Genomic DNA, 12317 nt, shown 5'->3' with positions numbered 1-12317 from the left:
GCGGGCAGCACGTGGGCAGGGCCAGGGAAGGGCCGAGGAGGCACAGTCTGCCCACTACGCATGTGCGGGGGCGGCCCCTCCTCCAGTTCCGAGAGCCAGCGGGGTGGGGGGGTGACGTAACATTTCACAGTCCAAGAATAACTCGCTGACGTCGGAAGGGGTAAAAGGGAGGGGCGACCCTGGCAACCGTTGCTAAGGCCTGGGAAGTCCGGCCTCGCCACGTGTCTCTCTCCACCCCTTCCTCGGGGGGGCTGTGACGTGTAAAGGAAGCGCCGAGGCGGTGTCGCGAAAGGCTGCGATGGAGGCGGCCGCTGCTGACGTATAAAGGAAGCGACGCGGGAGGAGCCAGTCGGGGCTGTGAGAGCCAGCGATGGCGGCGGCGGGCGCTGCCGGACGCCGGGAGGAAGGGAGCGGCTCCCGCGGCTGCGGCCAGTGGCTGCTGCTGCTGCTGCCGCTGCTGCTGCTGTCGGGCCGGGCCGGGGCGCTGGTGGAGGGGCTGTACTGCGGCTTGCACAACTGCTACGACGTGCTCGGGGTGAGCCGCAAGGCGGGCAAGGCGGAGATCGCACGCGCCTACCGGCAGCTCGCGCGCCGCCACCACCCGGACCTAGTGCGGCGCGAGGGCGCCGACGGCCAGAGCCTGGAGAGCGCGCAGGAGGCCTTCGTGCTGGTGGCCACTGCCTACGAGACCCTCAAGGTGAGCCGGGCCGGGGGACCCCGGAGCCCTCCTCCGTCCCCCTCGCGTCTGTCCCGCGCGGCCCGAGAGCAGCCTGCGGAGAAACGCTCGCCGTCTAGCTGGCTGGAGCCGTTCCCTGGGCCTCCGTGCCCTTCTCCGTAAAAGTGAAGGTTTCCATGGCTCATCGATTTCGAGCCAGCAATAATCCCGAGTTGCTCCTGGTCCGAGCGGATCCGTTAAAACCGGGAGCAGACAGGGACCTCGGAACGGAAGCGCGCGGAGAATGCTAGTGCATTCCCTCCAGGTTATTCTGCCGAAGTCTCGTGTTTACATAGTTTGCATAGGTTCTTCCCCCCAAGGAGACCCAGAGGCACCCTTGCTTTGCCTTTCTTTTTGTCCACAGTGCTTCTAGGCCGTGCGTGCCCATTCCTCGTGACCCCGTGGGCCCATACTGCCCATCTGTGGACTTGGCTTGCCGAAGAAGCTGGCATGATGTGTCATTTCCTTCTCTAGCGGGTTAAGGCAGATAGAGGATAAGTGACTTGCTCAGGGTCGCGCCGCCAGTTAGAGCATCGAAGCTGGATTGGAATTCAGGTCTTCCTGACTCCAGCTCCGACCCTGTTATCCACCGAGCCGCCTGGCTGCGTCTAACTATAGAGAAGGTTTAAAATACTTCTTGGCTGGATTTGACTACGTGTCCAGCCGCACTCCTTAGTACCTGTGTGGCTTTGAGGAACTCAGCAGATCAAAGTTTCTCCACCCGAGAGTCACTGATGCTGTCAGTCCCTCGTTTTCCAGAGACCTTAAATGATCTGTCTGAAGTCTCTCAAGTTAACCAGGGGGAGACCTGGGCATTCCGAACTAAACAGTCTCCAGGATCCTTTCCAACTCTCAGATTCTTTGAAATCCTGGTGACGGGTCACAAATAAACTTGATCACTTAATGTGATCTAGGACTTTTTGAACCTCAGTTTGCTTATCTATAAATTGGCAATAGTAATGGATGCACTATACCTACTTTTCCAGGTTGTACATTGTGTGGTAGGATGTTGGTTTCAATAAATTGGGATTGAGGTTTATGTTTTGTTTTAATATATTAAATCTAGCTTTAGGAGTTGGGAAGAGTTTTCTTGAATAGAGACCACTTGGGGGGGGGATGAAGTTGGTTCCCAAGAATATATGAGAGGGAACATTTATTAAATCTTTTAATAATGTGTGTTTCTAACATTACAGTTGAGAAAGTTTGACCTAGTATATAAAGTCAATGGAAATACCCATTAGTAAAAAGTATCCCCTGCAAAATGACTTTGGGCAGGTTTTGTAGAGTATAGGAAGTACTTTTTGACTTGACATGAAAGCATCTCTGCCTTTCTAGAAAAAACCTAGAGCAGGAGTTTTTAATGTGTCATGAACCCTTTTTTTCCCTTTGTTATTTTAGGACTATGATCTTTATTTGAGGGCAGCCTATATTTGGACTAATTGCTAATATTTTGGGGTTTGAATCTGGAAATTGATATTTTATCCTGTATTTTTTAACAACCTTGAGTATTTTTTCTCATTTCCTGGATAAATGTATTCATTTACTTAATGACTCTAAAGTATACTGTCTTGGTTAACCCTAATTCATTTAGCATGAAGGAACATTAAGGGAGCATCACTATTACATCCTCAGACCAACTGTAGTGATGCAATGAACTACCACTTCACCAAACCACATTGAATTGAGTCTGGGATAGACTTTTCTGTAAAGATACACAAATATACTAGTTTCAAAATCACCTTAAGATGGTGGCTATGTGCTTTTGGGCAAGTCATTTTTTTCTCTTTATGTCACAACTTTCCTTGGCTATAAAATGAAGAGGTTGAATTTAATGATCTCTAAAATCCCTTTCAGCTCTAAGTCCATGATTATGTGTACCCATAATAAATTAATATTTTAAGCAACTTAAAAATTGTGTGATTCTTGCCATATCTCCTTTCCCTCTTCCACTACTTTGACATCATAGGCAGCTAGATGGTGAGGTTGATACAGTGCTGGCCCTGAATTCATGAGAACCTGAATTCAAATCCCACTTTAGACACTTACTAGCTATGTGATCTTGGGCAAGTCACTTAACCTTGATTGATTGCCTTGCATCCAGGGCTATCTCCAGTTGTCCTGATCCATATCTTTCCACTATTCCCTTTCTCTGGAGAAAAAAGTGTGACTGGTGACTTAGCACAGCATCTCCCTAGTCTTATCCATTTCACTTCCTTTTTTTTTTTAAGTTTTTGCAAGGCAGATGGGGTTAAGTGGCTTGCCCAAGGCCACATAGCTAGGTAATTATTAGGTGTCTGAGGCTGCATTTGAACTCAGGTATTCCTGAATCCAGGGCCGGCGCTCTATCCACTGTTTCACCTAGCTGCCCCTACCATTTCACTTTCTTGATGTGGCGTCACCTCCTTGATGTCATGATCTTCTTTGATAATGAAGAACAAATACCACCATCATCACTGCAGAAGCAGAACTGGGTGCTTGGTAGTGAGGTCTATTTAAAAAAATTATTTCTTTTGGGAACCTCTATGACAAAATAATTTATCCTGTAGTTACCCAGTGGTGATGAGCCTCTGGATGCCTAGAGGTTGCTTCCTCTGTCATTGATATTATACTCAAAAGACTTACACTTCAGGAACACAGTCAGAGAGCACACATATGTGTCAGAGCTGGGACTTAACTTGGGTCTTTCTGACTCAGGTCAGCTCTCTGTCCATTATACTATGCTGACTTTCTTGTAAGATAGTAGACATTTAACTTAATTTGCTCATATATAATAAACTCTACATTTTTACATTTCTAAACTAATAGAGAGACTTTGGAATAGCAGAGGCCAATAAAAAAATTATATGTTTTCCCCTTGAATTTCCTTCTCTCCCCACCAAAAAATTTCTGCATTTTTCCCCGTAGTCTCAGAGTTTCCTCAGACCATATATTCCAACATCATTCTCTCCTTTGCCCACCTTCGCATTAAAGACTCTATTGTCCGGGCAGCTAGGTGGTGGGCACAGTGGATAGAGCGCAGGCCCTGGAGTCAGGAGTACCTTAGGTCAAATCCGGCTTCAGACGCTTAATAATTACCTAGCTGTGTGGCCTTGGGCAAGCCACTTAACCCCATTGCCTTGTAAAAACAAACAAACAAACAAAAAAAAGACTCGTTCCAGTTTAGGGCCAGGGAATCATTAAATAAGGTACTTTTGTTTATTTAATCTTTTCTAATGTTTACAAGTTGAGAAAAAGAGAACAAGTTGAGAAAGAAGTTCACTGAAGGACAAAAGCCAGTCTTTGGAACCTGAATCTGATAATTTTCTAAACTGGCTTGCAAGGCAAACTTTTATTAAAGATTTTATTTCAGTTTTACAATTTCCCCCCCAATATTACTCCCCCCCTCCACAGAAAGCAATTTGTCAGTCTTTACTTTGTTTTCATGTTATACATTGATCCAAATTGAGTGTGATGAGAGAGAAATCATATCCTTAAGGAAGAAACAAAAAGTATAAGGGATAACAAGATCCGACAATAAGATATCTATTTTTTTCCCCTAAATTAAAGGGAATAGTCACAAGGCAAACTTCTGACAGTTCCCTGTTGCTTTTATTGTTTAAAATGGATAAAACTCTAAGTTTTAAAACGTTTTTTTATTTGTGACCATTTAGACTGTAAATTTTCTTACTACGTGGGCAATATGGACCAGACTATGAATGTGACTTGATGTGAGAACAATCTAGTCATGCAACCCCAGAGATATTCAACAAATTTTTAGTAAATACTTACTATGTGTTTAGTGGTATTGTGGAGATAAAAAATGAAAATAGCCCTCAATAGTTCTCAAGTAGCTTGCATACTACTGAGAGATACAACATAGGCATGGACTAAAATAGCATAGTTGAGATTTGAACCCAAGTCTTCTGAGTTCAAATCCATTGCTCATTCCATTACATCTTGATGCCTCAAAGAAATTAATAACAAACTTTTGTTAATAATGTTGAATTCCAGGGAAATATTTATTTTCATATTCTCAGTATTTAATATTCAGCTTTTAAGAAAAAATAATTTATAAAGACTGGTTTTGTAGAAAGTTTTCTAATCTTGATTTTGTTGTGAAATTGCCAATGAAAATGAACATTTATTCCAGGTTATGTAATGGTCTAGATTTCACATATTAGACAGTTGGAGATGTGAATTGATAAAATGTGTTATCTTGCATTTTTGTAGGATGAAGAAACACGTAAAGATTATGATTATATGCTGGATCATCCTGAAGAGTACTACAGCCATTATTATCACTACTACAGTAGACGGTTAGCTCCTAAAGTGGATGTCAGAATAGTCATTTTAGTCACTGTGTGTGCTATCTCTGTGTTTCAGGTACATTTTTTTTGTTTGAGAATTTAAATAATATTTTTGTTATACCGAATTTGCATTTTGGAATAAACTCAGATATATTTGAGTAAATTATGTATGGAATTAGGTAAAGTTTTGTATTCAGCTTTAGATTAAAATTTGCCTTTGTGAAAAAAAAGGTTCATTTAGTCAGCTATCTAATTGAATGTATTATTTATTAAAAATAGTTTTATTTTTAACTTTTTGTTTTTAAACATTATGCTTATTTCTCCTTAAGTTCTTATCCCTTTCCCCCTCACCACCATTGAACCCTTCTTTGTCACAGAAAAACTAAATTAAGCCAACTGACAACCCAGCAACTATGTCCATAATTTATATGGAGAGGAGATGGATTCATTGCAGGTCATCCTAGTTGGACTGCTTTTTAAATGTATACTCACATTCTTATAATCAGCCTCTAACCTAACCCACTCTTTTCTTCTCCAGGCTTAACATCCTCAAGATCCTTTTTTGTTTTTTTAACCAAATGAACATTGATATGAACTTGAGACCCTTCTATCTCTTTGTTGCCCTTATAACCTTTTTTAGACTATCAGTGTTATCAGTTCCATGTAGTTTGACCATAGCAGAATGTAGTAGAACTATCTCTACTTTATTACTGAAAACTATGCCTCTCTTAATGAAACTCACAGATATGTGAGTTATATCAAATATCTCTCTTGATTCTTATTGTACTCTTGCCCAGCTACCAAGACCCTCAGACCTTTGCTATCCATCCTTTTATCCAAGTCAGTAATAAAAATTTTCAGCAGCATTGTACTCAGTATAGATACCTAGGGCACTCTTACTGGAGCTATCCATTAATGACTCCTTCAACCAATTCTGAATTCATCTAATCCAACTCCATCTTCTCCATAAATAATATGAGATTTTACAAATGCTTTGCCAAAATCATTTTATAACTTTGTTAGAGTTTTACCAGAATCTTATATTTTCTATTGCCTTGATCTATGATTTTAATAACATGTTAAGAAAGGGAAAAGATTAGTTTGTTATATTCTTTATATTTATGAAGTTATTCTGTGATCACCTGTCTTTTTATAGTTGAACACTAACCTATTAGTTTTTTCAGCAATCAAAATCAAGTTCATTGACCTATTTTTTAAGTTAGAAAGGATTTTTTTCTCTAACAGGCTTGACTTTTTGGCTTATTTCACAATATTTCCTTACTGTTGACTTTGCTTATATATTTTATTACTATTTCTGAATAGAATTCATCATAATTTTGAAAGAAGTTACTCAGAAAGGAGTTGCCCATTTAAGAATTAGGAGGTAGTATAAGTACAGTTTCTGCATTCTGAGGACCTGGTTTCAAATATGTGTTACATTGGATAATTAACTTCACCACATTAGACCTCAGTTTCCTTCTCTGTCAAATGAGGGGATTGAATTAATTGGCCTTTGAAGTACCTTCCCATTCTAGATCTGTTATTTAGTGATCTCATGTCCATTGCTTTTTAAACAATCCTTTTAAATAAATATCCTTTAAAAAATATCTAATGAGGACTTTGTAATTGGTATACTTCCTGTTTCTTTTGGATCTTGCATTCTAAGATATTAGATTGAATTTGAGTGTTAATTTCTCTTTGGATAGGTATTTCAATTGTGTTATCATTATAGTCATCTAATTTGATTAAATAATGCCTTGTAAGGAACTGTACTGTGAAGATCATTAGTTCTTAGTTCTAAGGAATGCAGCAGAGGAACCTTTCTACTATGATGAGAACTTTGGTGTATCAGGAGATTATTAGATTATTTGGATAATTATTATAATTCTATATTGAGTTTTTCTCCTTAGAGTCAGGCCTCTTTGAGCTCAAACATTCTATGGTTCTAAGTAATAAAAAGATTCAAGGGGAAAAAAATTCATGTTATAACTGAACTACCTGTGCAAGAATCAAATGATACATTTTTGCAACTTGCTCTCAAAGTCCTTTTCTAGCTTCATTTAAACATGCAATCCCTCCCCCAGCAAAAACTCCTTAGTTTAGGCAAACTGACTTTGCTTTTTCTTACACATAACATCTCTCATCTCTGGACCTTTTCACTGATTTTTTTATGCCTGAAATTCCCTGCCTGAATGAACTACTTCCTCATCCTTTAGAACCTCTCCCTATTTTCCTTCAAAACTCATCCCATAGACAACTTACCTTCTGCCACATACCTTTCCTATTCAGCTGCTAATGTCTCCTCTCAACCCCAGTTACTTTTATTTTTTTCATTTTGCTCTCCCCTTTTCCTGTTGTCTCCTCCATTAAGATTCACTTTCATATTTGTGTCTCCAGCAATTAGCACAATGTATGTCGCAATTTGTTAGTTGTTTACTTTTTTCCTGTATCAGTACATCTAGTCTTTCCAAATTTTTCACTTTTTGTCAGTTCTTATTCAAGAACTCTAATGGATGGAGATCATAAACCCACATATACTTGCCAATTTTTTGCAGTTCTTGTCTGTGTTGTCCCATTTATTTAAGCACAGGGGGTCCACCCTTTATGTTTGGGACCTTTCTTAATTTTTTCCTGCTATCCTAAGGATACTTTGATCACTCTAGCTATCTGTTGCTCATTTATCCCATGCTTTTCCTTATGTGATCATATGATTCAGTGTTTTTAGTGAGAATTTTTGCCAGTTGATATCTTCATAGTCAATAATTAGTTTGTTAATTGATATGTTACAGTTTCCTCACATTCCCTCCATTTATTCTGAACTATACTAATTTTTAATTTTTCAGAGCCATATAACGCTGATAGAGTATTTTTAAAGTGGGCCTTTGTTTTAGAAAGAAGTTGGGGTTGGGATGGGGGGGTAGCTCATTAAACAAACACTGTCCATTTGCAGTGCTCTCCATGATGTGTGTGTATGTGTGATATATATACAGTATCCATGTAACTGCGTATGATTATCTGGACAGTAGTTAATGCATTTAGAATTGTTTTCTTTGTAGGTGGTACCGGACCTCATTTGGGAGGTTCAGCAGCATTCTAGTCTTTAATGTAATAAGTACAATGTCATCTCAAACAGGAGTGTTTGGAGGACCTTCCTATCTCTAGTAAATGTCTCTTCAACTTGGGCAACTTGTCTTTGAGGCTAGATGTGGTCGTCTATGATGATAGTGGAAAAAGTTTTGACAGGGCTATGTCGTTTAATTTTCATTTTATTTTATGAGCAGCTGTGTATATAATGGAAAGAGTACATTGACATTGAGATCTTTCACTTGATATGACCTTGGGCAAGTAATTTAATTCCCAGGACCTCAATTACCTAATCTGTAAAATGAGAACGTTGGACCAGATTGCATCTGAAATCCCTTCTGTCTTGTATTATATATGCAATTCTTAAATGCCCTTGGGAGTATTTCACTTAGATCTGTAACCAATCAGTTTTAACCTTTAGTATTTTTCTTTTTTTTCATAATAGTCCCTTTATTAAGGTAACTGAGTTAAACTAGGTAAACTTACGTATGAAGTTATAATCGTTGGCAGTTCTTTTTTCCTTTCATATCAGTAATGTATCTAAATAATAGGTGAAGATGGAGTTTAAAAATTTTTCACAATAAACCTTTTTCATTTTGGTCTCCTGGCTTTGTCTTCTTTGCTCTGACAAATTGGCTGTGTAATTAATGGTTCATTTTGGGGTGACCCCATGTAACTTTCAATTTTAAATTTGTGATGCACTTGGTTTTCACCATTTCTAGTGCCTAGAGATTTTCTTCTTCAGTAAAGTATTTTAATGATGCCGTTGTAAAATGTCTATGTAATCCCCCTTTTGCATTGAAGTTACCAAGTATCAGAGTTTGTGCTGCTTTAATTTAGCGAATCTTATAAAGAATTCTTCATAGAAATTTCCCTATCAGTTCATTTGTGACAGATGTTGTTAATATGATGCAGTAATTTTTACAGTAGACCTTTTCCAAGTATTTATCATGAACCCTGTAATATGAAATGATCAAATGTCTCATGGAATAATTTTCTTACTGTTTTTGGATACATAATAAAATCATTTCTCTCAACTCTTATCTGAGTCTTCTGGATGAACCTATGAGCCATCCTATTACCTAGCTATAATTTCTGTTTGTTGTTTTGCTTTATAGCAATAAGGTCAAGATGGGTACTTTCTTTAATTGCTGACCATTCATTGGTATTTAGGACAAGGATCTCATTTATAAATGGACTAAAAATTATATTCTTGTTGAAAACCTTCCCCCTTTTCTACCTCTTCTACCATCATTTTGGAAGCCCATTTGGGACCACAACAGACCTTTTTTTTTTTTGTGGTCCTATAAAAATAATTTCATTGCCAAGTAACTGTCTTGCTAGTTATGAGCCCCTTTGTACCTGACTAATTGAGCCAGTGATAGCTACCTCATTTTGTGCTGGAACTAAAGGCTTTTCAGCCACTTGCTGTCTCCTAATATAGCCATTGAGAATCCTAAATTGCCTACACAGTACATTGGAAGAATAGGAGCAAGGTTTCATGGAGAACTTTGTTTTTTATTACCGTGTAGTAATAATTCATTGCATTCATATGCCACAATTTTTAGTGATTCCAATCCCATATTGATCTCCCAATTTTTCTCTTTTTTTTCTTTTTTTTGTTGTGAGCTTTCATTTTTCCATGTATCTTTATTTTCCCCTGAATTATCTGCTAAAAAATTTTTAAACTTTTTTAGACATTTGTTTTTGCAAAAGTTTTTGAGTTCGAAATTCTACTCTTTGTTCCCTCTCAGATGGTAAGCCAAGTAGATGTAGGCTATACGTGTGTTCGTGTAAAACATTTTTATATTAGTCATTTTGTACAAGAAGATACGAATAAAGGACAAAGAATGAAAAAAAAAGTGATTGAAAAATAGCATGCTTAAGTCTATATGCCTACAATATCCATTCTTTTTCTGGAGGCAGATAGTATGCTTTGGGATTGTTTTGGATCATTGTATTGCTCAGAATAGCTAAGTTATTCACAGTTGTTCATCGAGCAGTAGTGCTATTACTGTGTATAACTATCTCCTGCTTCTGTTCACTTACTTCACTTTGCCATCAGTTCATATAAGTTCAGATTTTTCTGAAATCATCTTTCTTGTTATTTCTTATAGCACAATAATATTCTATTACAATATATATGTATACATACACACACAGACACACACACACACACCCCTCACTTGTTTAGCCATTCCCCAGTTGATGGACATTGCTTTGATTTCCAATTCTTAGCCACTACAAACAGATCTGCTATAAATATTATTGAACAAGTAGGTCTCTTTTCGATGTCTTTGAGATATAGGCCTAAGTATTTCTGAATCAAAAGGTAACATGATTTGTTTTTTTTTTTTTTAGGTTTTTGCAAGGCAAATGGGGTTAAGTGGCTTGCCCAAGGCCACACAGCTAGGTAATTATTAAGTGTCTGAGACTTGATTTGAACCCAGGTACTCCTGACTCCAGGGCCGATGCTTTATCTACTGAGCCACTTAGCCGCTCTGGTAACATGGTTTTATAACACTTTAGGTATAGTTCCAAATTGCTCTCCAAAGTGGTTGGATAAGTTCACAACTTCACCAATTGAAACTCTCACTTTTCTGCCAGTTCTTTGCTCCTATAAAAAAAATGAGGCTAAAAATATTTTTGTTTATATAAGACCCTTCCTTATGCCTTTTTACTTTTTTGATCAAATACTTGTCCAGGAGTAATATTACTGGTGAAAGATATTGTTTGTGTTTGTGTGCGCACACATATAATCTTTTATATATATATATGTATATATGTAATCATTTATATCTCCTCCCAATTTTATCACCTTTTTAGCCATTTTTAAAGCATTTGAGTTCCAAATTCCTTCCCCTTCAATCCTTTTCCCAACCATTGAGAAGACAAGCAGCGTGATATCAATTATGTATGTGAAATCATGCAAAACATTTCAAAGGTTTATATATATCTTCATGACTTTTTTAGTTTAATTTCCAATTGCTTCAAAATAAGATGACTTTGTAGCTCCAGTAATGAATCTAGTCTCATCACCTCCAGTAATTATTTTCATATTTTATCATCTTTGCTAGTCTCTGAATGTGAGCTGAAACTTCAAGTAGTTTAAAATTTGTGTTCTTGGTGATTTGGAACATTTTCTATTTCTTCTCATAAAAACTGCATTGTGTTGAACATTTTTGACGGGCTATCCTGACCTCAAGGAAACCTGTTTATTATCATGAAATGGAATTGTTTACATGCTGGAGAAGATCTCCTCCTTCTCTTAGTCTTTCCCCCATGCTGGTAAAAGGTATAAAAGAGAGGCAAGAGTGGTTAGTGGAAAGAGTGCTGGATTTGAAGTAATGAGACACTTGGTTTCAAATCCTGCTTCTGACACTTAATAGCTCTGTGACCATGATCTAATCAGTTTTTCTCTAAATCTTTGTTTTCTTATCTATGAAGCAGGGATAATTTTACACAGCTTTTGTAAGAAGCTAATGAAATAAGGTATAAAATAGGCTTTTATATGTTTGCTGTTATTGTTACCATATTTCTCTAGATTCTTTGAGGGCAGTATGGTATAGTGGGAAAAGTTTCAGACTTAAAGTCAGAGAACCTGGAATCAGGTCTTAGCTCTGACAGTTATTTAAGTGTGTGTTGTGGGAAAGCCAGTTAATGCTTTTGGAACTGTAAAGCATGTCAAAGTAAGCTATTGCTGATGCTGCCACTGAATATGCAGATTATGGTGACTGAAATCAGTCTTAATTTTGTCTTACCCTATATATTTTGCAAGACTGTTTTTCTATTTATGCCAATGAATGGTGGCTTTGGTTACCTGCTAACTTTTCTTAAAGATAGATTTTATTTATTTTGAGTTTGCTTGCTTCCCCCACCCTCCACAAAAGGTAGTCTGGTAGTCTCTATGTTGTTTCCATGATCTAAGTTGAATGTGATGAGAGAGAAATCATATCTTTAAGGAAGAAAAATAAATTATAAGAGATAGCAAAATTACATAATAAGATAATGAGCTTTTTTTTTTAAATTGAAGGTAATAGTCTTTGATCTTTGTTCAAACTCCACAATTCTTTCTCTGGATACAGATGGTATTCTCTATTCGCAGATAGCCCAAAATTGTCCCTGATTGTTGCACTGATGGAATGAGCAAGTCCATCAAGGTTAGCCTGTTAGGGTGTATAGTGTTTTTCTGGTTCTGCTCATCTCACTCAGCATCAGTTCATGCAGATCCC

The 12317-nt window shown here is 38.0% G+C and overlaps 1 protein-coding gene across 1 annotated transcript in view; it reads left to right on the top strand.

Annotated features, from left to right (window-relative positions):
* Positions 1–341: 341 nt before the first annotated feature.
* DNAJC25 (DnaJ heat shock protein family (Hsp40) member C25) overlaps positions 342–12317 on the top strand; it is a 31010-nt gene continuing 19034 nt past the window's right edge. Inside the window, exons 1-2 of the mRNA XM_074208343.1 lie at positions 342–697; positions 4925–5077. Of these exons, the coding sequence (XP_074064444.1) occupies positions 371–697; positions 4925–5077 (480 nt within the window). The 5' untranslated portion in view covers positions 342–370. The remainder of the gene's footprint in view (positions 698–4924; positions 5078–12317) is intronic.

The sequence above is a fragment of the Macrotis lagotis genome, chromosome X, assembly GCF_037893015.1.
Source record: "Macrotis lagotis isolate mMagLag1 chromosome X, bilby.v1.9.chrom.fasta, whole genome shotgun sequence".
Lineage (NCBI taxonomy): Eukaryota > Metazoa > Chordata > Mammalia > Peramelemorphia > Peramelidae > Macrotis > Macrotis lagotis.
The sequence above is the reverse complement of the archived record's forward strand: the minus strand, read 5'-3'. Positions and strand labels throughout refer to the sequence as shown.